Raw genomic sequence first — 24,706 nt, forward strand, 5'->3', positions numbered from 1 at the left:
TATAAACAACTTATTATGTAGGCATTGAAGTTGATTATTAAAAATCAGAACGGTCTTCTTAAAAAATTTAAAACTTGAATAGTCTGCTTTTGTCCTGATTATCTTATATCTTCTTCAAACTAAGATTTGAATTTCAGATTCCAGATTTGTGTAGTTTAATACACTCTATTTACATCTTATTCAAAATACTGTAGATCAGATTATATATAATTCAGATTTCATACTTATTATTCCTCAAGTCTTCATAAAATCCAATGTTTAAATCCTAGAACCAGCTTTTGCATAACAGAATTCTGTGTCTATATAAATTTCATATCATTTGTCTCAATATTGTTGTTGATACTTTCAAAATTAAAAAAAATATATATATACTTTGTATACCGACATGGTCTACTTATGGCAAGAAAATACTTTGATATTCACTGGCTTCAAAATTCAAGATCCCAATTCTGAACATCAATTTTTGTCCACTTCTTCTTCTCCTTATCCGAATTTTCGTATTTAATTATTTAAATTGCATTTCAAACGCTTCTGAATATTTGAATATTTTAAATTTTAGCCATATTATGCACATTTAAAATGTTCTCTTTTTGAATTGTAGTGAATTTCAGGAAGCAGAATTCATGTACGTCTATTTTCAGTTCTTCTATTTCTTTTCTTTTAGAGATATAATATTTACAATTCCTCCATTCTCAGTAGTAGATTAATGTTTATAAATACCTTTTTGATAGAAAAGCACTACGGATGGAATCTAATTTCAGTCTTGGGTAACGCTCGAATTCAAAACGTATTATTTAAGTTTTATTCATATGCATTCAAATTTCATCTTCCAAATTAAAACTCAGAATCGAAGTCTCATGCAATAGAATACACGCGATTAAAATTTTCAAGTTTAATTCTGATACATCAGATTACAAATACTTAATAATCCAGTCACATTTCTTCAATATCAAATCAAATATTGTATATCCATATATTGTAGTTCCTCCATGTTCTATAATTGTTTTCTTAAGGAAGAAACATCTCCTTCATGTGTATGAGACATTACTAAGCTTCATTACTTCACATTTAAATGCGTATTAGTAATATTAAAATAATTTGATAATTTTCATAAAATAACGTCGTTTGCTCCTCTTGAAGTTATAAACGTCGGCGTTTTCCAGTTACAAAAGCAATGAAATTTGACAACATTCTACAGAGTGCTGTGTTTACATTAAACAATTACCAACCATTAGTTTTGTTTATCTTGGAGAGGACGTTCTTACTGATTATTATCGGCTATTCGTGGCATTGTAAGTTTCTGTTACATGTGTTCTAGAAGATATCGTACAGTTGTGCTGTTGGAGAAAAGATGTTTTCGTCATAGTCCGAAGAAATGCATCCTCCATGCTACTGAATTTCTTTTACTATTTTGAAAACATGAACCTACATTTAAAATGGATTTTAAAATTGATTTTAATATTCGATTCATTTCTCTGAGAATAACCAACAATCAGCGGAGGCTTCATATTTGAACATTTGAGCTCAACAAATTAGGAAAAGCATGCACTGGATATCGTGCTTTACTGGTATCCGCTTCTATAAGATGGCTTTAACAACTTTTAAATATTTTCTTGCTATTTAAGAGCCACGATTCAAAATATTGATTACTGTTCCAAGCTATGGGTCATTGTACTGCTTGACAATTGCTTAAGGTAGCTCCAACAACTCAATGTGACCTGTTTGTCACTCGACCTCTCCTGGCCCATTACATTTTATTAAGGCAATCATTAGTCTCGGAGTCGTAGGTGTCACGAATTCGCTTTTTATTACTCGATTGTTATGTCCAGAGTTTCTCCTCCCGGGTCGTTAGTCGTAAGGCTTACGTAACTCCATCAATAAGTGGGCAATAGCTTATGTACACGGTCAAATATTTATGGTTTGCTTTGCATGGCAGTCTGAAAAGAAAAAAAATTCAGCTGTGGAAGCAATTTACCTGACACGAAAATATATGTGCAACATCCATATTTCAGCCCTCATTTTACTGGTAGTGAGGTCATTCTGAACAACCAGCTCTTGTGTCGTCTCTGTTGTCCAACACGTCCAAGCTTTCAAGCGTTATTATTCTTCTTTCAATTTAAAGTGCCATCATTTTTACAGTTTTACTTGGAGATCTATTATTACTTCTCAATCCAAATACTTCAAGTGTTTAATTAAATCCGTTTTGTAGTGTAACAAAATTTTTATTCTTGCCAGAGATTCATAAATTATACCATATATTAATGTTGACAATACTTGACATACTTTCCAGAATTGACAAGTTAAATTAATTCAGCACACATTCCCGCCAAAGTGGATTTGTACAAATAAGTGCGTTTTACATGCTTCCTCGATGAACGAAAAATAACAGACATATCAGCTAGCATGATAACGACTCAAGTGTACACAACTCAGAATGCAATCAATCTAAGATTTCCGTACCTGTAATCACGATTATTTTGTCATATGCTGTCCGACAAATGGACGTAAAATATGCAACCACGTCCATCCGCTGCCGTATAATATGTTTAAAGAGATTTCTCTATCGAGACAGCTCTTGTTTTCTTTATGAGTCCGTAATCGTGCAGTTACATGAGTGGACGCGCTTTTCCTTTTCCTCCTAACAACATCGTTACTTGGGGGTTTTCGTGTCTTCCAAATACAGATACAAACCTAGTACGGTAAACAAACGTTTACAGATCAATTTGCGTCGTATTTATGGCAACAAACTCGGAGTCGTTCTCATGTCAAATTGCTTCTGTCGTCTTGTTCAAACAGATCCCCCAACGTATGGACACAGCCGCTTTAAATATGTAGGCTGAATCATTAGAGCAGATAACTGTCGTTCCCCATTTCTATTTCATATCTTTGGTTGACGGCTTAATCGCCTACGGAGGGGCCGCAGTGCCTGCAAACGCTACAGAGTTCCGCCCATCATCCCAACCAGAGCTGGCGCGAATGGGCTCTCGCAGGTGCCGCCGCGAAGCAGGCGCCGGCCCCGGGCCTACCTGCGCCTTGTGCCTGCGCTTGTGCCTGCGCCTGGGCCTGGGCCTGTGCCTGTGCCTGGGCCTGCGCTAGCACCATAGGCTGGATCCCGATGCCCTGCTGCAGCAGGTACTGGCGTTGCGTGATCTGCAGCTGCTGCATCAGCTGCTGTTGCTGCAGGGCCAGCTGCTGCAGGGGCCCCGAAGCCTTCTTCTTGTCCCCGGTCTGCAGCAGATGCGTCTGTTGGATCAGGTTCAGCTGTAGCTGCTCCTGCAGCTGCTGCATGGCCTGCTCCAACTGCTTGCGTCCCAGCTCCGCCAGCTGCTGCTGCTGCAACACATATGTGGCCGTGACAGTCCTGTGCCATCGCAGTCCGGTCTGGAGACCTGCGGAGGCCGAGCAGATCTCCGCCCCAGACGCCCCCTTTAGATAAATTATTAAAGCCATTATTTTAGCAAGCACAAATAAACAAACAAGCATGGCAAAAACACGCAGTGATATAAACCAGTGAACTTGGTGCAAACATAATGTCGCTCTTATTCCTGAACCTCTTAAGGGGAGAGGATGGTATTTTTGATGAAAAATGACTAAATTTAAAACATATATATACCCTTTAAATACTCTGTGATATGTGTGGATCGCCATTTTTAAACTTTCTGCATTATGGAGTTTTAAATCACTCGCCCACTTTTATTGTTGTTTGCGGTAAATTAAATTTCCAAAAAATTGTTTTTTTCTTTAAAATACCCTTTGATATGTGTGGAATGCATTGCATAACATTTTGTGGGTATTTGTGCCCTTATCGGATGTTGAGACGCCATTTTGAAACTTCCTGCGCTATGGATTTTTAAATCACACGCCCGCTTTTATCGGTTTCCAGTCCGTTTGTTTGCAAGAAAGGAAATCAGAAAATTGTTACTAAATTTTAATTGTTTATTTTACAAACGTAGGGACTAATATCAAAAGTCTGTTACAGACAGTTTGTAGAACATACTTTTGCAAATACATTGCAAAAACTGTTTGAATCTATCTTTAAAAACGGTTTAGATATATCGGTTTTAGTAAAATCCTGCATTGGGTATATTTTTTTTTTTCAAATTTTGGCCCCCAAATATTTTTTTTTTCAAATATTTTTATTTGGTTGAGTTGCCACAGTTATGAGCTCTCTACATACAAACAATTAATAATTTTTAATACCATTAAGTACGAGAAAAATTCGTACCGGCACCGGGAATCGAACCCAGGACCTCTCAGCTGTGCGCGCTGAGTGCTCTCTGACCAACTGAGCTATGCCGGGACCCGATTCACGACGCCGGCCGAACTCCTCTCGTAGTGTCATGTTACGGCCTTACTGCCTGCATTTAGGACGATACACGTCATATATATATACAGGAGCGCATATTAAATGCAGGGAGTAAGGCCGTAACATGACACTACGAGAGGAGTTCGGCCGGCGTCGTGAATCGGGTCCCGGCATAGCTCAGTTGGTTAGAGAGCACTCAGCGCGCACAGCTGAGAGGTCCTGGGTTCGATTCCCGGTGCCGGTACGAATTTTTCTCGTACTTAATGGTATTAAAAACAAACTGACTAGTCATACTAGTCGTGTAATATGTAATGAGGTGGGCGAGACCTCATTCATATTCGATACATATAATTAATAATTTACACCAAATAGGAAAAAAGTTTAAAAAAATACTATCCTCTCCCCTTAAATTCATTGACCACGGTTTCGGGCTTAACGGTTGCAAAATGTTAATCCTCAATGTTTTATGAACGCTTATAAAATGCAATATATTTTTCGTAAATCGCAAAGTACAAAACCACGTACATTCAAAAGATAACATGCATGTTAAAACAAAGCCTCGTACAATTAATGATTTGATATACGAGTTTTTGGTGATGTACATATTCTGTTAAAGGGTTACATACACCTTCGAGGGCTAAAAAATTGATTTTTAATTTTTCTAATATTACCTAATTTAACATGAACTATTAGCTTTATATATGTGAAAGAAATTTTAAGATATCTATAAAAGTGACCAAGATATGCATTAAAATGTCCTGCCAAGCAAACGCAATACAAGCCAGCAATATGTAATCTTATCGCTCATTTTCTGAAAACTACATTTTTCATTATCTTACCTTTCACAATTTTTTAAAAATATCTACTTGAAATGCTGTATAGCTCTTTCTCTTAGCTGAGATCAACAAACTGTATCTCAATCTTTAACCTATTTTTAACAGAAATTTAAAAAAATAATAATGGACAAAACATTTCTTAAAAGTTGAAATGTACGAAGTCAATTTTTTCTTCTCTTACATTGCAGATATTATAACCATTGGCCTAGGGCTTGTTAATGTGAATGTTGACTTTAAGGGAATAGAGTAATGATTAAAAGTACTGAAAATCTTGGGAAAAAAATTTTTAAATAATAGTTTGGTACAAAACACAAAATTAAAATTTAAAAAATTCACAATTCAAGAAACTTTTTATGTACGAAAATATTTTTTTTCTTATAGACCGAAGAGCAATTTTCAGACATTAAACATATAAAATTTTATAAAAATAGGACTTAAGCAAATGGAGGAATAAAATTTACATAACATTTAGGCCAACATATTGTTTTTAAGTCTGAAAGGTGTATGTAAACCCTTAACACAAAATCTGGTACATGGTCATTGCGAGGTTTTGGTAGTTATATTTCGTATAAGCACCTGCTTTTGTTCTATGAATATTTTTGTTCTTAATGAAAAATGCTTTCTGCAGTTACGAGGTTTTGGAATAACAGCAACAACAAGCATTTTATACAAAACTGAATGTTGAAAAAGTATTTCTAACTGTTCGGAATGCAGTGGATCAAATATACAACTGACCCACCGCATGTAATTTTTGCAATCGTCAGAAATACTTCCTCCAATTCTTACTAACAAAACTGTTTACTGTATGTACAACATGCTTTATATTACAACAGTACGAATATAAGTATAAAGAATCAAGCCTGGAAATGGTTAATTCACTGCATACTTTTTCAACAATCCTCAAGGATATTTTCTGTAACCTAAAAAGGGAACGTAGCTTTCACATTTTCAAACTGTGATATGAAATGTGACATTGCTTTCTTTGGCGGGAGAAGGACGGGGAGAATTGTGAACCACCCTTATAATTTTTTGTGAAGTGAACATTTAAGGCTCACTCAATAATATTGTACTATTACCGTTTACAAGCAAGTAACAGAATAACAATACAATTTAAATGTAAACAAGTGAAGTGACAAACCATTACATTATACAAGAGTTTCCGATGTGGTCGTAAAAATAACAATTTTAACAGATTGATGTCTAGTTTTCGAAAAGACAGTTACCTGTACATACAGAGTTATCTATGATTTAACGTGCTTATATGTTTAAATGAGTTTTCGAAACAGCTGTTATCGTCATCTTAACAGTTATCTGCGCTTCAACTGGTAACTATGATTCGGCCTGTAGTTACCTGGCTGTTAGTACTGATTCGAACAAATACCGACATGCGATGCTACTGCATTACTGTTTTGTAAACTATAATAACCGATATTAAATAATAATATAGATCACAATAAATTGATTTACTATATTATCTGTATAGTTTAAAAAATTTGGCGTTTTATTTACGTAACTTACGGTAAATGTTTTACTTTCTATGACATATTAGGATAATAATGTGTGTTTGTAAACACAATACTTTTGAACATCTCAAGTTTAATCTTCGTCATCAACTAAAGATTCTATGTCGTCAGTCGAGGAATACTTTATTCTTTGGTGTTCTACCAATGCCAATGGTATTTCTATCTCTGAAAAGTCGATTTGAATACTGTACATGAAAGCATTCATATGGACGAATGTAAAATATTTTGACATCCTTATCAGTATGGCTGCCATAGCCACCACAGCTGAATATATTTGCAGTTTTGAAGCAGAAGTTACATCTAGCCCTCTTCACTAGCATTATTCACCTCGATGATCGCGTCAAATACCAACAATTATTGCTTTTTAATCATATTACGATTGAGATGGAAGTGTACAAGTACACTATCGTTTATCACATGATTGTTTAATTAAAAAGCCTTGCACCTACTTGCACAGAGCTCATTGTGTACCTGTCAGCCATATTACTGCTCAAAACTTCTGCAAACAAAAGTAACTATAAATAACTAAAAAAATCACTAACCAAATACTAGTGGAGATATCTATGAACGGCAATAGATAATGAACTTGAAGTTACCTCAACTGTTAGTTACAAGCACTGATAAATCTATATTTAACTTTACGGAAACTCATGAGAGTTATCAGTGCAGTTAAATTTATAAGAGCAGTTGAGTAACTGAGAGTTAACTGAAGTGTACCAAAAACCGGGCATTAACCCACCAGTGGTTGCGTGGATCACAATAATGATCCAGTACTTTATTTATGATTTGTGATTCGAGATGGAAGCATTTATTGTATCTCACATCTGGCTACCTTTCGTCCGTGTATTTCTCTACCCTCTCAGCTAGTCGCTGTAATTGCCAAGTGTTAAGGAATTATTTTCTTGGCGTAATTAAGTTGGTGCATTCTTAGATCACAGATGTTCTCAGTCTCTAAATGTACATTGTAATACATAATTCGAGAAACAATTGTTTTGCGAATTTCGAAAAAAAAAAAAAAAAAGAATATAATTTGACTCTGTTAATATGTAATCATTAGAGGGCGGATCTGTGTGCGTTGTCTCTCAAGGTTAGTATGCATGGACTGTGTTGCTGGTGCTCTCGTCACGTCGTATGCATGGACTCTGTTGCTACTGCTCGCGTCGAGTCTAACCTGTTTCGTTCTCTAACCGCACACAGATCCGCCCTCTAGTAATCATTAATAATTAATCAGGAAAAGTATAAAAAAGAAAAAAAAATATATAATTTTATGAAAAACATAACTTGTAATATGGATCATAATTTTGATCCATGTGACCAGTGATGTTGCATTTGAGAACGCAACTACTGCAAATTAAAAAATAGATTTAGGCCTAACTTCCAATTTCCTTTATTTTTCGTCGCACAATACACCGATTACTTTTGTTGCGCTGTTACATTTTGATTAGTTCAAGATACAACGACGGATAATTCAAATGGAAAATTTGGTAAGTCGTAAGTTATTAATTTTTCTTCAATTAAATCACGAAACGTGATATATGTGTAAGGAGCTGGAGATAGTCGTCATATTTCACGGATGATAGTCGCTAAGAACTTATATTTGATAATCGTGTATAAATATATTAATTCAGTATTAAGGAAATTTTACAAATAAATGCTAATTAATATATGCAGAATCTTAAGAAGAACGAGGGGACGGAAATCTTAATTTTATAAGCTGCTTTCACATCGATCGGAAGCACGTATGCATACATAAAAAATAAACTGACAGTATTCAGGCAGAAGAAATTAAATTTTTAATTTAAAGAAGGGGTGTACAAAACAGCAAAAAAGAAAAGAAAAGAAAACTTTCGAGTGAAATAGAAATACAATTTCTTGAAATAAAAGAGAGGTCAATAAAGAGACTTGTAATACACATATTCCCGGTTTCTGGAAAGATAGTTAACTCTACATGCAGAGTTATCTATTATTTAACGTGCTGATATGTTTGAAATAAGTTTCCGAAACTACAGTTATCGTCATCATTAAAGTTATCTGTGCTTCAACTGGTAACTGTGCCTTCACTTGTAGTTACCTGGCTGTTAGTGCTAATTCAAATAAATACCGAGTTGTGGCGCTACTGAATTTCAGTTTCGTAAATGATAACTGTTATTAAGTAATAATACAGATCACAATAAATTTATTTACTATCTTATCGATATAATTTAAAAAAAAATTCGAGTTTTATTTACGTAACTTACAGTAAATGTTCTACTCTCTATGACATATTACGATAATAATGTTTGTAAAGACAATTTCGAATATCTCAAGCTTAATTTTAGTCATCAACTTCAGATTCTATGATGTCAGTCAAAGAATATTTTATTCTTGCATGATCTACCAATGCCAATGGTATTTCAGGCACCGAACAGTCTATTTGAACACATGAAAGCATTCATATGGACGAATGTAAAATATTTTTGCATGTGTATCTACATGGCTGACATAGCCACCACAGCTGACTATGGTTGCAGTTTTGTAGCAGAAGTTACATCTAGCCCTCTCTCCACTAGTATTATTTACCCCGATGATCATGCCAAATACCAACAATTATTGTTTTTGTATTCATATTACGATTGAGATGGAAGCCTACACTATCATTTAACACAGGATTCTTTATTAAAAAGCCTTGCACCTACTTGTACAGAGCTCACTGTACATATCGGCCATATTACTACTGAAAACTTGTGCAAACAAATGTCACTATAAATAACTAGAAAATCATCAACAAAATACTAATGGTGACATCTATGGACGACAATAGATATTTAACTTGAAGTTACCTCAACTGTTAGTTACAAGCGCTGATAAATCTACATTTAACTTTTCGGAAACTCATGAAAATTATCAGTGCAGTTAAATTTATAAGAGCAGTTCAGTAACTGAGAGTTAACTGAGGTGTACCAGAAACCGGGCATTAACCCACCAGTGTTTTATATTAAACATTTCATAGCGTACTTTAGGAAAGTGATTGAATTAATTCCCAGTATGCTCAGTAAATTTAAGAGGTCAGTGTTTTACGATAATAAATTATTGAAAGAATTATAGGTTTATTTTTTTAATTTAAATATGTAGAAATTTGTGGATTTTATTGGGGGATTTCAACGCTAAAGTAGGACAGGAGGATATTTTTAGACCAACTATTGGAAAAGAGAGCCTACACGCAACTAGTAATGACAATGGAATTAGATTAGTCAACTTTGCCACATCGAAAAATTTAATTGTCAAAAGTACAACATTCCCCCATAAGTTGAGATGGGCAGGGCATGTAGCACGTATGGGCGAATCCAGAAATGCATATAGAGTGTTAGTTGGGAGACCGGAGGGAAAAAAGACCTTTAGGGAGGCCGAGACGTAGATGGGAGGATAATATTAAAATGGATTTGAGGGAGGTGGGATATGATGATAGAGACTGGATTAATTTTGCTCAGGATAGGGACCGATGGCGGGCTTATGTGAGGGCGGCAATGAACCTCCGGGTTCCTTAAAAGCCATTTGTAAGTAAGTAAGTAAGAAATTTGTGGATTACTGAAGAATATCACACAGCCATATTACACCCCACTGCTGAAACAAAGATGACTACGAAGACGTAATATAATAATTATATATGTAAGGCATACCAAAAGCCTCAACAAACCTAACCTAACATGTCACTGATTCTCGGCCCTACGAAGAATCTCAGTCTATCAAGAAACATAATCGTATTCTCCAGGAGACCCGAAATTTGATTCGAACAAATGTAATTTTTCGTTCTGCAAAGGAATCTGGAAATGTAAAACACTCTGATAATACTGTGAAGGTTATTGCCTGCCAGTATGTGTGTTCAGTAACTGTCAGAAGATGAGTTGAGTAACTGTTAGAAGATGAATAATTTCAAGGGAAAAATTGTTCCGGGGCCGGGTATCGATCCCGGGACCTCTGATTGAACGTACCAGCGCTCTACCACTGAGCTACCCGGGAACTCCACCCGACACCGTCTCAACTTTTCCCTTTATATCCACACAACTCGCGCGGGCTGACGAACGCCAGAGACCCACAACGAGTGTCGGGTGGAGTTCCCGGGTAGCTCAGTGGTAGAGCGCTGGTACGTTCAATCAAAGGTCCCGGGATCGATACCCGGCCCCGGAACAATTTTTTCCCTTGAAATTATTCAAATCTGCTTTACAGGGAGCTTCACCTGAAAGACTAGATTTGCATGTTAGAAGATGAGTTCAGTTACTGTCAGGAGATGAGTTCAGTCACTGTCAGGAGATGAGTTCAGTCACTGACAGTCTGAGAGTTGTCACTGTTAGAAGATGAATTCAGTCACTGTCAGCCGGTGATTTCAGTCACTATCAGCCTGTGATTTCAGTTTCGTCAGCCGGCGAGTTCAAGAATTAACGAGGAAATGGTGAAGCGAACTGCAAGAAACATAGAATGACTGGTACGAATGTATGTACAGAAGGGAAAGGTCATTTTCAACATCTACTGCGAAGATAAGCAATTCTCCCAGAGAACCTTACATTTAGAAAAAAGATGCACCTTCATAGCTTCTATCAAATAGAAAAAGGAAGATTTTAAAAACACCTGTTTATGTGAATTAGTCTGTACTTTTCTTAAAATACGCTACTGAACATTAAAACATGTTTGTTTCTCAGTCACTTTCAGCTAGTGAGTTCAGTCAAGTAATTTATTTCAGTTATTTCAGTAAGTCAGTAAGTTCGGTCAGTGAGTGATGTTAGACATTCAGCTGAGTTCAGTCCACCCAGTTCAGTTCAGTCAACCAGTTCAGTTCAGTCACTCAGTTCGGTTTACCTCACTCAGTTCAATCAATGAGGTCAATCACTTTGAGACCAGGCATTGAGTTCAGTTAGTGAAGTCAGAGTTCAGCCATTAAGTTTAGACAGTGAATTCAGTAAATTGCGCAGCTATGAATAAAGTTCTCCGGTATCGTTTCTGAATTCACTTTTCCTGTTCCGTTACTAACTCACAAGTTTACAACTCCCATTTACACGATGTTTTGAACACCTGACCGCCGTGATATGAGACATACCCTATGTTTCCAACGTTTAAAAATGTAAATTTCCTTCACAATTTCTCTACGGCCCAATTGTCCACTGTATAGTCCGATCTCTAGAACAACTTTATTTTTCTTTTAGCTTAATCTAATGCAACGTCTTTTTTACATGTACCGGGAACAAGGGACACCAAGTGACAATTTATTTAAAGTATGAGAATATGAGATTATGCTAACACCCGCACCTCGAGAAGACAAAAACAAACTTAAAAATGTTACCTCCTCCAAGTTGTATTCTCTCACTTTGGGCATGTTTCCAAACGGAGACAAAAAGAACCGCAGCCCGATGGAATGATTCATGTTGTGTGTTGCGCGCGCACTCGTGTGTGTCCCATAATAATTTGCAACAAACTTGCCCATTGTCACAGACCTCGGCATGAGGAGTAAGTAGTTTCTCGCAGCAAGGCACTGGGCCTATCTCCCCACATCAGTATCTCCCAGCCACGGTAGATCTTCTCATTTTCATAAGCGTACACTTGTTAAACTGTTGTGCGCTAATACTAATACGCGACAATCTAAAAACGTTTTCCGGGGTATTCCCGTCTCCCCTTTCATAATTCCTTCACTTCACGTTGACAACTGCTGCTACATAGCCATCTCTTCATGAAAATTCCGTTAAGTTTTTTACGACGAACTTTCCACGAAGAGTGGAACCGCAGAATCTCTGTACTTCGATTCCAGTTAGAAAAAGTGAGAATCACAAGTTCAAATCTGACATAGAGCGATGGTTTATTTCCACCTACCGGTACTGACCTTTTGGCAATTAATACTTATTATTTTATCAATGTTCTATGTGTATCAGAATAAACTACATGGGATTTAATGAAAGGGTTTTACTATGACGCTTTTCAGAAAAGTGGAATTATTTACGTGGTTATTTCCGTACTGAAAATTCCCAAATATCCAAGGTACGTTTAAGAGAACTTGAAGACCAATACAATCCATCCTGGCACTTTTATAAATTGTTATTATTTTTTAAAGAAAAATTAAAAAAAAACAGAGTAAGTTCAGCTACACTGACTGGCAGCCGCAAACAAACGTCGTTCTGAACAGCCCGACCTTCTGCCCAGCCACCAGCTAGCTTACGAGCGATCAACACGGTAACCAGCCAGGTTCCGTCTTGTACACCCCGACTTTCTGCCCAACGACCAACTAGGTTACGAGCGACCAACTCGGTAACGAATCAGGCTCCGTCTTGTACGTACCCTTAAGTGGGCGGCAGCACGTGAAAATCTTACGGAATAGACTTGTTTTCGTCCATACGCATCCAAGGTCATGCTTCAACTACCGTGGAGCGGCTTCTACACTGTTTTCGCTGTAAGAAAAATCCTAATGTAAACATAAGCACGTTGCTGTCATACCCGTGATTGGCTCCCAGTCGAAACACTCACATAACGCAGGAAAATACAGTTCGTATTTGGAAACCACAATCTTGTATTATTTGAAAATAAAACACTGAATTCTAGTTGTTGAATAGATGAAACATTTAACTTTACTCATATGTAAAACGCTATGTAAAAGAAAAGCTACTTTTATATTTTGTTATGTACTATGAACGCGGATGAATACCAACAGTAATACCGAGGTAGTCTTTTCTTGTAACAAGCTGGCGTCAATTGAGCTCGTAGTTATTCACGTAAGCACGTGGTACTGAAGTATGGCTTTTGCATCCTCAACTGTCCATTGTGAAGACATAAGACTTAAAAATAATTTAATTACAGTAATTATAAAATAAATGTTTCCTAAGCAAACCAATGCATAGTAGTGAGGTTAGACCTACTTGACGAGTAACGGGAAATGTTTAACATGAAACAGAATGTACAACAGTAGGCGGGAACACGTACTGAGAATCTATGGCGCCAAACAGTGGCCAATGAAGCCTCACTTCAGTCACGTGCTATTGTTTACATTAGAATTTTTCTTACAGCGAAAATATTATAGCACTTGAACAACGGACGCGGTTATGACAACACAAGGTCAAATACAAGCAAAGAGGAACTTCTGGTTCCTGTGGAAAATAAATAATTATCAATTTCCCCACCGGTTATCGAACCTAGATCCACTGGATTTGTACCGCTTGATTTAGAGATGCCATGAAATAAGTCACATCTTCAGTTCAGCGTCGTCTGCACAAAGCACACTTTTTATTTCAACCTAAAAACCCGTCGCAACTTTAAATTCTTGGAAGACTGAGCAAACACGCGTAGACCACGATTATCATGACGTAGGGTCGAATAATTACTCTTTAATACAAGCGCCTTGCACGCGACGTTCGAACCTAATAGACATACAAAACATGGAGTAAACAATACAGGCTTCCAATATTCTTAAGGATATTTACTGAACTCCCGTGGGAATGTTTAGCATGGCTTCACACAATAGCAGCAGTCCTTGCCTGCAGATATGTATATATTCGACTACTGGTCACGGAAACAGAAACATTCGTCTTGTTGTGCTTGTCTGGTTAAACAATTCGACGTCAGGTTAATGTTGAATAATTGACAGCGATGTGGAAATGAGGTCAAGCAGTTAGATTATTATGTACAGTCCTGACTTCGGAGCCAGCAAAAGACCTGCTGCACCTCGAGGTCCTTGATTTACAACTCTCTGTAGCAGTCCAATTATATTAAGCTATTAGTTATAATCAGGGAACGGATTTATATGGACTAAAAATATATGAAATATGTAAATATATATGTAGTTATTTTTACCAAAATATGGAATTAAATATGGATTTTTACCAAAATATGGAATTAAATATGGACTTAAAATTATAAAAAAATGACTATGTACGTTAAATATTGGTACATTTTAATCAAACTAAACAAAAAATATAATGGACGTACCTTATCTTCCAATGTAGTTTCAACAAAACACAATTTTTATTGTCTGTTACCATAACAATAGGTTACAAACATTTCTTTCAAGTGCTGAAAAGTGAATCTTCTTCTATTGTCTCTGAGGATAGATTTATACTGACTAAAAGAGCGTTCGACGTCACAAGAAGTAACTGGTACATAATTCAATTTCACAATGTCTGCTGGGGATAAGTCCAAGTTAATCTTCACTGTTGATTCACCACTCATCACAGCAACAACCTTTTGTAGTTCTTCATATCCAGGGTTTTTTGAAAGTACAGTGTCCACCTTAGCTCTTACTGCATCTGCAACTTTACCTCTACCACGATTCAGTTGTTCCACAGTACTATTTATAATTTCAAAACTTTCAGATAGTGAAAGGTGCCTATTTTGGAGACTTTTGAGCGTTTTTATGATGCATGAAAATGTATGCTGAATGTGAGCTAAGTCATTCTTCACACTTATGTCACAGGTAACTGTTTTCGCAGTATCAATTGAGACTGCATCTTCAGAGTCCAATGCAAGGAGAACATTGTTAATAGAGTCTATATGTTCGGCATAATATTCAACTGCTTCTAGCCATGTACCCCATCTAGTTAAAATTGGCTTTGGTGGCAATGGAATTTCAGGGTACATTTCTTTCAACACGTTAACTCTACTGGGAGCTTTGAGAAATACTTTTTTCACTGATGAAATCAACAAATCTACTTTAGGGAAATTGTCTCTGACCACTTCTGCCACACGATGAAATGCATGCGCCACACAAGTAAAATGAGTCAATTTAGGATATACAACAGATAATGCTTGTCCAGCTTTGACCATATAAGGGGCAGCATCGCTAATAAAGAATAACACATTATCGTACATAATACCCTTTGGCCACAGGATACCCATAGCTTCGTTGAACAGTTTAACTATAGTTTTGTTATTGCACTTTTCTAGAACATCACAATGTAAAAGAATTCGTTCAGAATATTGTTCACTTAACAAACCGATAACTACATTACCAACAAGTCTACCTTCTTTGTCGGGAGTCTCATCAATGGAAACCCAAATTGAACTATCTTTAATTTCATCTCTTATCTTCTGTATTGTCTCATCGTAGATGGATGGAGCATACGTCTTCCTAAGTGTTGACTCATCCGGGATTGTATGTTGAGTATATTTTTCAAGGAATTCCCTGAAGACCTTATTCTTTAGTTTGTAGAGAGGAATATCAGCAGAGATGAGAGAACGGCACAGGTCGATGTTAAACTCAGATCTTACATTCGATGTTGTTGGTTGTGTTAAAAACAATTGTCTCTGCTTGGAATTTAGTTGTTTGTTGGCCTGATGTTTACTAGTTGTAATGTGTTGTTGCACCAGGAACTTTTGTGTAGATGATACTGCACACTGACACAAATTACAAAATAATATTTTATTGTCAGTTGATAAATTCTGAAATGTAACTTGTTAGTTTTGATTTTAAATTGACTGAATGACGTACTTTTGGCATATTTACCGTCTTTATAGTATGATTTACAAAACTGAACCTATGTGTACTCTGACTGGCATTTAACTGTTGAGCTGCACAACTGAAGTCTGTTAAAAATTTTAAATTAAATTAATACAGTTTTGTAACTTACTTTCCCATTGTTGATAGGACTGCTAATTTTCAAATAACTCTGATGTTAAAGGGATTACTGAACATGTGTTTAAATCTCTATTGTTGAAATGTATTTTTAAAAGTTAATGGAATTTTGTTTTGTTTTATTGTTAAACCTAATATAATATGGACTGTTTTATATGAAATATGGAAAATATATGGAAATTAACGAAAATATGTACTAAACTCTAAAATATGGAAAAATATGGAAAATAAAAGTAGGATTTTTCAACCCTACACATTGTGAAACATAAAGATAATGCAAAATATAAATTATATTAGCTTTATAAGTAAATATGTATTTACATATAAATCCTTTCCCTGGTTATAATGCTCCTAAACATGATTCGCTTCTGACATCGTAGTTTAAGGGGTTAGGTACAGCTTAGAGCAGTAAAATTTTGGAAATATTCAACATTTTTTCCTCCATTACTGTATCTTGTATAATAATGAAAATTAGTATGTGTAAAACACTCTCCTTCTGCTACATAAAAAATATTTTTACGGTTAAAAAAAATTATTTACATTTTATTTTTATAAATTCGGTTCACTGTGCAGTGATGAAGCGTTTCCCACATAACTCAAAAACTATCCAACATTCTGTGATGAAAATTTTTGTGTGTGTTTATGCATGTCATATCTACAATATCACGCAAGATCACTTCTCTACCTTTGATAAAGTGTCTGATAAAAAATTAATTCATTAAGAAAAATGGTCAAATATTAGTATTTTCTTCTAACACAAAATAAAAAAAATATATTTTTTAAGGAATGTAGTTGAAAGAGCATGATATTGTAAACATGAGTTTCAGCAATAAAATAAAAGAGAGAGAACATGAAGAACGATGAAAGAGTAATGGAACGGAGAAAAATTCTCTCCGGCGCCGGGATTTGAACCCGAGTTTTCAGCTCTACGTGCTGATGCTTTATCCACTAAGCCACACCGGATACCCAACCCCGGCGCCGGACAGAATCGTCTCAGTTTAAGTTCCAACTCTTGGGTTCCCTCTATTGGCCGCCCTCTGCACTACGTTATAGAGTCTATGAACGTAGGACTGAAATCCTCACATGTGCTGAGGTGCACTCATTATGAGTGACTAGTTGGCCGGGATTCGAAGGAATAAGCACCGTCTTAAATCACGAAGTTGCATATCATATATATTATATATATATATATATATATATATGAACATGAAGAAGTTAACAATTTTGTGAGTTATGAGGGAAACGTTTCATCACTGCACAGTGAACTACTACCATTATGAATTTTGAAAATATATGTATTTCTTTCTAAAATGTAAAAATATATTTTTTTCATATAGCAGAAGGACAGTGTTTCATGCATACCAATTTTCATCATTATACAAGATACAGTAATGAAGGAAAAAAATGTTGAATATTTCCACTTTTTTTCCTCTATTACTGTACCTTTTACAGTAATGAAAATTATTATGTGTAAAACACTGTCCTTCTGCTATATGAAAAAATATTTTTACGATTAAAAAAAAATATTTACACTTTTTTTTTTCAAAATTCAGTTCACTGTGCACTGATGAAGCATTTCCCACGTAACTAAAAAACTATTGAACATTCTATGATGACATTTTTTGTGTGTATTTACGCATGTCATATCTACAATATGATGCAAGATCACTTCTCTACCTTTGATAGATTGTCTGATAAAAATAGATTAATTAAAAAAAATGGTTAAATTTCAATATTTCTATTACACAAAATAAAAAAAAATATTATTTATTAAGAAATGCAGTTGAAAGACCTTCATATTGTAAATATGAGTTTCAGCAATAAAATAAAAAGAGAGAACATGGAAAAGTTAACAAGTTTTTGAGTTATGAGGGAAACGCTTCATCACTGCACAGTGAACTGCCAACATTTAAACTATGAAAAAAAAATATAAATATATATTTTTTTAAATCGTAAAAATATTTTTTACATATAGCAGAAGGACAGTGTTTTACACATTCCAATTTTCATTATTGTATAAGATACAGTAATAGAGGAAAAAAAAATGTTGAATATTTCCAAAAATTTTACTGCTGTAAGCTGTACCTAACCCCTTAAATGAAGATGGATCTCAATGGAGTGGGTAAATTTTCTTCTCTGTGAATACATGGGCTTGAGAGTTGAGGGGTAAAAATTACACTCAGCAGTGTAAATTAATACAAATTTTCTCAGAGCAATATATACAATGAATAACAACAACAACAAAAAAAAACTCTTCCTAATTAAAAACCTCGGTATCAAATTTTATACACACTTTTTAATTACACATTTAACCCGTATAGCGAACATGATATTCTTTATCATGCTCCTATATGTAGTTCAGTTCTTTTTGTTGTACATCCAAACAAAGATAATACAAACATTCGTTTTTATAATGTAAACAATTTTTTTATTATCCACTACAAAAAACAGTTAACTTAAATTAGAAATTGTATGGCACAAGCAGATGTAATTTTGTATAAGTTCACATGAAACATATTCACAAATTGAAATGTATTTTGGTATTATGTTGCTATGTACAGTACGAAAATAGGTATTGCCAAAAAGATGAAAGGTGTTAAATTTGCTACTTACAAAAATGATTGCTTAAGACTGATAGAAAATTTGAAGGTATTAACTTTGCTATTTGCGAAAATGAGCACTTAAAACTGGTCGAGAGTTCATCACTGTGGAGTAACGGTTAGCATATCTGACAGTGAAACGAATGGGTCCGAGTTCAAATCCCGGTTGGGACAAGTTACCTGGTTGAGGTTTTTCCGGGGTTTTCCCTCAACTCATTAAGAGCAAGTGGACTCATTTTGCTGGCATTATCACCTTCATCTGGCTCAAACGCAAGATAACCATAGCAGCTGATAAAGCGTCGTAAAATAAATGAAATAAGGAAACAAAAATTAGGCGATTTTGCTCTTTAGGGAAAAAGCAATTAAGACTGACAGAAAACTAGAAGGTGTTAATTTTGCTCGTTACGAAAATAAGTATTTAGGATAGAAAACAAAAACACGTGCTATTAGGACAACCGGTACATCAGGCTGATAAAAAATGTGAAGGTATTACTATTGCCTTTTACGAAAATAAGCATTTAAAACTGATACAAAACTAAAAGAGATTTGCTACTTAGGACTACCAGTACATCACACAGACAAATAACGACAATTTATTAATTTTACTGTTTACGAAAATTAGCACCTGTGAATGATAGAAAACTGGAAGACATTTGCTACTTAGGACAAGCAATACACCACACTGTTAGAAAATGATAATTTATTAATTCATATATTATAGTCGCGACGCTGTTATTCCCGGCGTGACTTCTTCTCTTTGCTTACGTGTTAGGAAGTGAAGGCTCTATAAAGTCTAGGTAGGTAGTATCGTTCGCCAGTTTTATTCTTTCGTTGCCGAGCTACCATACGAGGAATCTATTTGCACACCGTTAAACATTATCATGTCGTAGCCCCTATGATAATAAATCAAATGCACTGTAATTGAGCAAATAATTGAGCGGCAAATAACGTCTTCGTGTGCTTTCTGCGAACGCCAACGAAAGAGCCAAAATGGCGGACGATTATATTAAGTATTTATCGAGCCTTAAGAAATGAATAACGTCTTCATCCGCGAATAACAAGACGCACACGTTTAAATGTAGCCGACCTGCAATGCGATTGGCTGCCGGAAATTAGAGCGACGGGACTATAAGTTTGTACATCACACTGATAGAAAATTGGAATGTAAAGACATTTGCTACTTAGGACAACCGGTACATCAAACTGATAGAACATTAGAATGTATTAATTTTTCTTTTCACGAAAATAAACACTTACGTTTGATAGAAAACTAAACGGCTTTTGCTACTTAGGACAACCGTTACATCACACTGATAGAACATTAGAATGCATTAATTTTTCTTTTCACGAAAATAAACACTTACGTTTGATAGAAAACTAAACGGCTTTTGCTACTTAGGACAACCGGTACATCACACTGATAGAACATTAGAATGTATTAATTTTTCTTTTCACGAAAATAAACACTTACGTTTGATAGAAAACTAAACGGCTTTTGCTACTTAGGACAACCGGTACATCACACTGATAGAAATTGGGAAGGTATTAATTTTAGGACTGATAGAAAACTAGAAGGCATTAATTGCTACTTAGGAAAATTAAACGGTATTCATTTTGTTATTCATGAAACTCAGCATTCAAGACTGATAGAAAATTGTACGGTGCGTAGATCGGCACTAAGTCTGATAGAAAATAAGAAGGCATTAAGTTTTCTATTTGTGAAAACCAGCAATGGAGACTCAACAGCATATTAGGAAATATTAATTTTATTTTTCTATTTAGGACCTACTTAAGACTGATAGAAAATGAGAATGTATTAATTCTTCTGTTTAAGGAAGCCGGTACTCAATCCTCTAAGAAAATGAGACAATATTAATAATGCTCTTCACGGAAATCGGTACTTCAGACCTATAGAAAACTAAAAAGTTTTAATTTTGCTATTTCTGAAAACGGGTACTTAAGAGCTGAAACAAAATTAAAGTAAAATGATTTAGGGTAGACTAGGGTAATTTTAAACAGGGGTAATTGTGAACAAATGCTGTGAGAAATACAAAACTGTCAATATAAATATTTTAATTCGGGGAATATTTAAATTAACATGTTAGCTAACCTACAAAGCAGTTTGGCGCCAAATAGGAGTAACTGCTTAGTTGTGAACGAATGTTTTATAAGAGTCTACAAAAAAAAGTTGAGAAATAATTTTGCTTCACCTTCATTTTTGGCATCGTAAGTAAACGTACAGTGCTATTTTTTTTAAAGAATATGTTGTTTTTAGGGGTAATGTATAGTAGTTAACATATATTACAATTGTTTTGAGATCTCCCATAACCTCAGTTCATTAAATTATGACGTGTTTACATTTGTCCTATAGTTGTAATTGCTTGGGGTAATTGTAAACATGTTTTACTATGGTTACATTTTGTATTTTTCAGTAATCAAAGAGACCCCCACCCAACTACACTGTAGAGGATTTAGAGAGGGTTGTCACAGATGTGAAAAATAGTAACTACAGTTATCGTGAAGCTCAGGAGAGGTACTGAGTTCCTATATCCGTCATATATCACAGGTTAAAGGGACGAAATGTACCAGTGACCAAAATTGGAGTTGGAAGGATTACAGCTCTTTCTTCTGAAACAGAACAAAAAATGTTCAGTATCTTATAGCCCGTGCGAAAATTGGTGTTTACAATTACCCCCTCTCAAAGGGGTAAATGTAAACTAGCAATTAAAAGATGGAAAAATGTAAACCTTATTATTTTAAACCCATTTCCAGGGAAAAGAAATATCTAAAAATAACACTACGGTACTGAGGGTTGTGTAATGTTGAAATATATTTGAAATCAGTGAAAAGTATTTACAATTACCCTGGTCTACCCTATGTATTTACGAAAATAATTACTGATAGTAGAAAATTAAAATATATCACTAGCATATTTGGATACTCATACTGCCTATTAGGGAAATACACATAATTAGTCCTGTTACGAAAATCAATATTATTTCCTTATCATTTCCCCCTTTCCGTATTGCGAACTTAAGTATAACATCTTAAATATAATTGTTTACAATATCTCTCTTTAAAGGTTGAATCAATGGAGGATCTATCACTTTAAAATGTTTGTATCTGGAAAGGAAAACGCATTGCCAGAGTACATCAGCTCCGACCGATTCAATTTCAATCTGACATTTTACAGAACACTGTTTGTTGTTGCAGTGTTTTGGCTTCTGAGCTTTGACACGTTCCACTATACTTCAGCTTGTCCAACCATTCTCATTTCAAAATTGTTCTATTACCGCCACATCACTGATTCTGAATAGGATTTTCAGTTTCAAACTCTTTAGATAAATATTTATCAAATCACTTCATCGAGTATAATATGCCTATCAAGGAATTCGGTGTGATGATATTAACAAATTACTTGGAAACAATACAAAAACGAAGCTAGACAGACTAGCTTGATCCCGCTCTACAAAATCATACCTGAATAGTGGAAAGAATGGACTAGTCATTCAGAAAATGCTTCTCCTAAATGTTGTGGGTCAAATCTCGACTCAGTATTAACACTCGATTGCTGGTAAAATTCATGTTCTGGGAATAATAAGTTAATTAAATAGTAGAATATCGCTGCAGTCGAAAAGTATTGGGAATAAATTTGAATAAGGAACAAAAAGAGTTTCCTTCCCAGGCAGGATTCGAACCACGATAGTCTTACTTACCAGTCTATCGTGCTCTGGAGTGAACAAGGCTCTGAAATCAGCTACAAGGGTCGGTCCGGTTTTTTTTTGCCACTACTGTACAGTTCTGCGCAAACTGCTTCACTAGCATTTATTACATTAATCAGACTAAAAGTCCGTTTCTTATTAATTTATATAACTTAGTTGAAATATATGACTTATTTTATGATTTTTAACAATAATATGTTATAGAAAAGAGTAAAGAGCACTCTGGTTGAAAAAAGTAACATGCGCGAAAATGTCACGTGTTACGTTTTCGAAATAACCGATTCAAAATTATGTTTAAACTTTTTTAAGTTTCCTAAATACAACATAAATGTATCTTAATATGACGTTTTCTGTTTATTTAGTAAATCATCTCAAAACCCCCTCAGCACTTTATACGACACCCCAGGGAGTCGCGGTGCACATTTCTGAAATCATTGCTCCAGTGCATAGTGATAGGATTTCGACAAAATGTTTTCCAATATACTGCGTCTTCATTTTGTTATTACCTTCCTCAACTCTCTTTATCTCCAATGGAACGTTACATCTTGGTATGAGACAAGTGGTCATTAGCCTTGGAGCTCACATAGATAGTTGCCTAGAGAACTGAGAGCTTCCGCAACAACCCTGGAACGCGTAGGCCTATATAATTGTGTTTATTTCCCCCATATCACTGCAGTGTAAGACTCGGACATGTAGATTTGCTTATTTTTCATGGCGGTGATCATCGAGCATTAGGAAAGCCCGTTTTAGGGCACATTTTAAAAATTTGAGATACATTTTGAAAGGAAAATGCTTTCGTATTCGCTACCTTATTTTGGTGAAAAGTTACCTCAATCGGTAAACTTGCTAGAAACTGAAGATTTGATTTCAGGTGGGTAAGAGGATTATTCCTCAACAATCAATTTATTCCAGAACGGTTCTAGAGTTCCGCTCAGTTTCCACTAAAGAAAATAAGCATAACCCTAGATCATATATACCCCAGATAGGTCGGCCTTATAGGCTTTGACGTTAACAACTTTTGTCAGGTTTACTACGCTGCCATCTAGTTGTTACATAAGGAGTCACGTCATAATTCCCATTTGAATTGCATTAGCGACTGTACTGCCATCTCGTGTGCGTTTACGCCGGACGGGTGGCGATCTTGGCGGTTGTTCTCTTCAAAGTGCAAACGATTTTAACATAGCGATGACCTATATGATTTAGGGCACAACCAAGAGTTTTCTAATACCAGTGTTATGGAAGGGATCGAGTTATTCCTAACGCCCCTGCTACGCCATCGTGACTTGGGTCAGTAAAATTTCAAAAGAAATCTATAAACAGGCGCCACCGGCGTAGCTCTGTCGGCTAAGGTGCTTGCGTACCGATCAGGAGTTTCGCTCGGGCGCGGGTTCGATTTCCGCTTGGGCTGATTACCTAGTTGGGATTTTTCCGAGGTTTCCCCCAACCGTAAGAAAAATTTCAGGTAATTTATCGCGAATCCTCGGCCTTATCTCGCCAAACATCATCTCACCATCACCAATCTCATCGACGCTAATTAACCTCGTAGTTAATACAGCGTCGTTAAATAACCAAGTAAAATAAAATAAATAAAAATCTATAAACAGGCAAATCGCTCACCTGAAATAGTTTCGAACAAGCATCTCGACTTCCGTGATCTCTACATTCATTACGACGAAAGAAGATAACGTGATATATTTTAAATTGTGAAAATGTGTGCTCATGGATATTCTGTTACAAGGTTTCATTTTAAATAAAATCCCTTTTTTTAACCCTAGAATACAACACGATTTTTTCCCCGGGAGGATCCTCACGAAATGCCACACGCTGCAAGGTGCTGTGTACACTCAGCCCGCATGTCAGCGGCAACTTCTCCGACTTACTCGTTATGCGGGCAACATACCTGTTGGGGGGTTGTAACGGACTGAATTATGTGGGAGTCTGTGAACTTCAGAGTGAAAGAATTCTTATATTCGCAGAAAAAATAGTATATGAGCATATTAGCTTTTTATCTAGAAATTCACAAAGAGATGAAAGGTTAATAATGTGAAATAAAGTGCAACTATTGCAATTCTAATTTTTATTATACTGAAGGAAAGATGAATATCTAAGTTTTTTTTAATATCAGATAATTTTGCTAAA

General features: G+C 35.5%; 1 protein-coding gene across 8 annotated transcripts in view; it reads right to left on the reverse strand.

Annotated features, from left to right (window-relative positions):
• The window catches only part of FoxP (forkhead box P), a 965,968-nt gene that overhangs the window by 119,250 nt on the left and 822,012 nt on the right, over nucleotides 1–24,706 (reverse strand). For 5 of the 8 annotated variants that reach the window (XM_069838166.1, XM_069838167.1, XM_069838165.1 and 2 more), the window contains exon 5: nucleotides 3,027–3,426. In XM_069838166.1, coding sequence (XP_069694267.1) covers nucleotides 3,027–3,426 — 400 coding nt within the window. The remainder of the gene's footprint in view (nucleotides 1–3,026; nucleotides 3,427–24,706) is intronic. The other 3 variants (XM_069838170.1, XM_069838172.1, XM_069838171.1) reach the window with 2 other exon arrangements.

The sequence above is a fragment of the Periplaneta americana genome, chromosome 10 (assembly GCF_040183065.1).
Source record: "Periplaneta americana isolate PAMFEO1 chromosome 10, P.americana_PAMFEO1_priV1, whole genome shotgun sequence".
In the NCBI taxonomy this organism is placed as follows: domain Eukaryota; kingdom Metazoa; phylum Arthropoda; class Insecta; order Blattodea; family Blattidae; genus Periplaneta; species Periplaneta americana.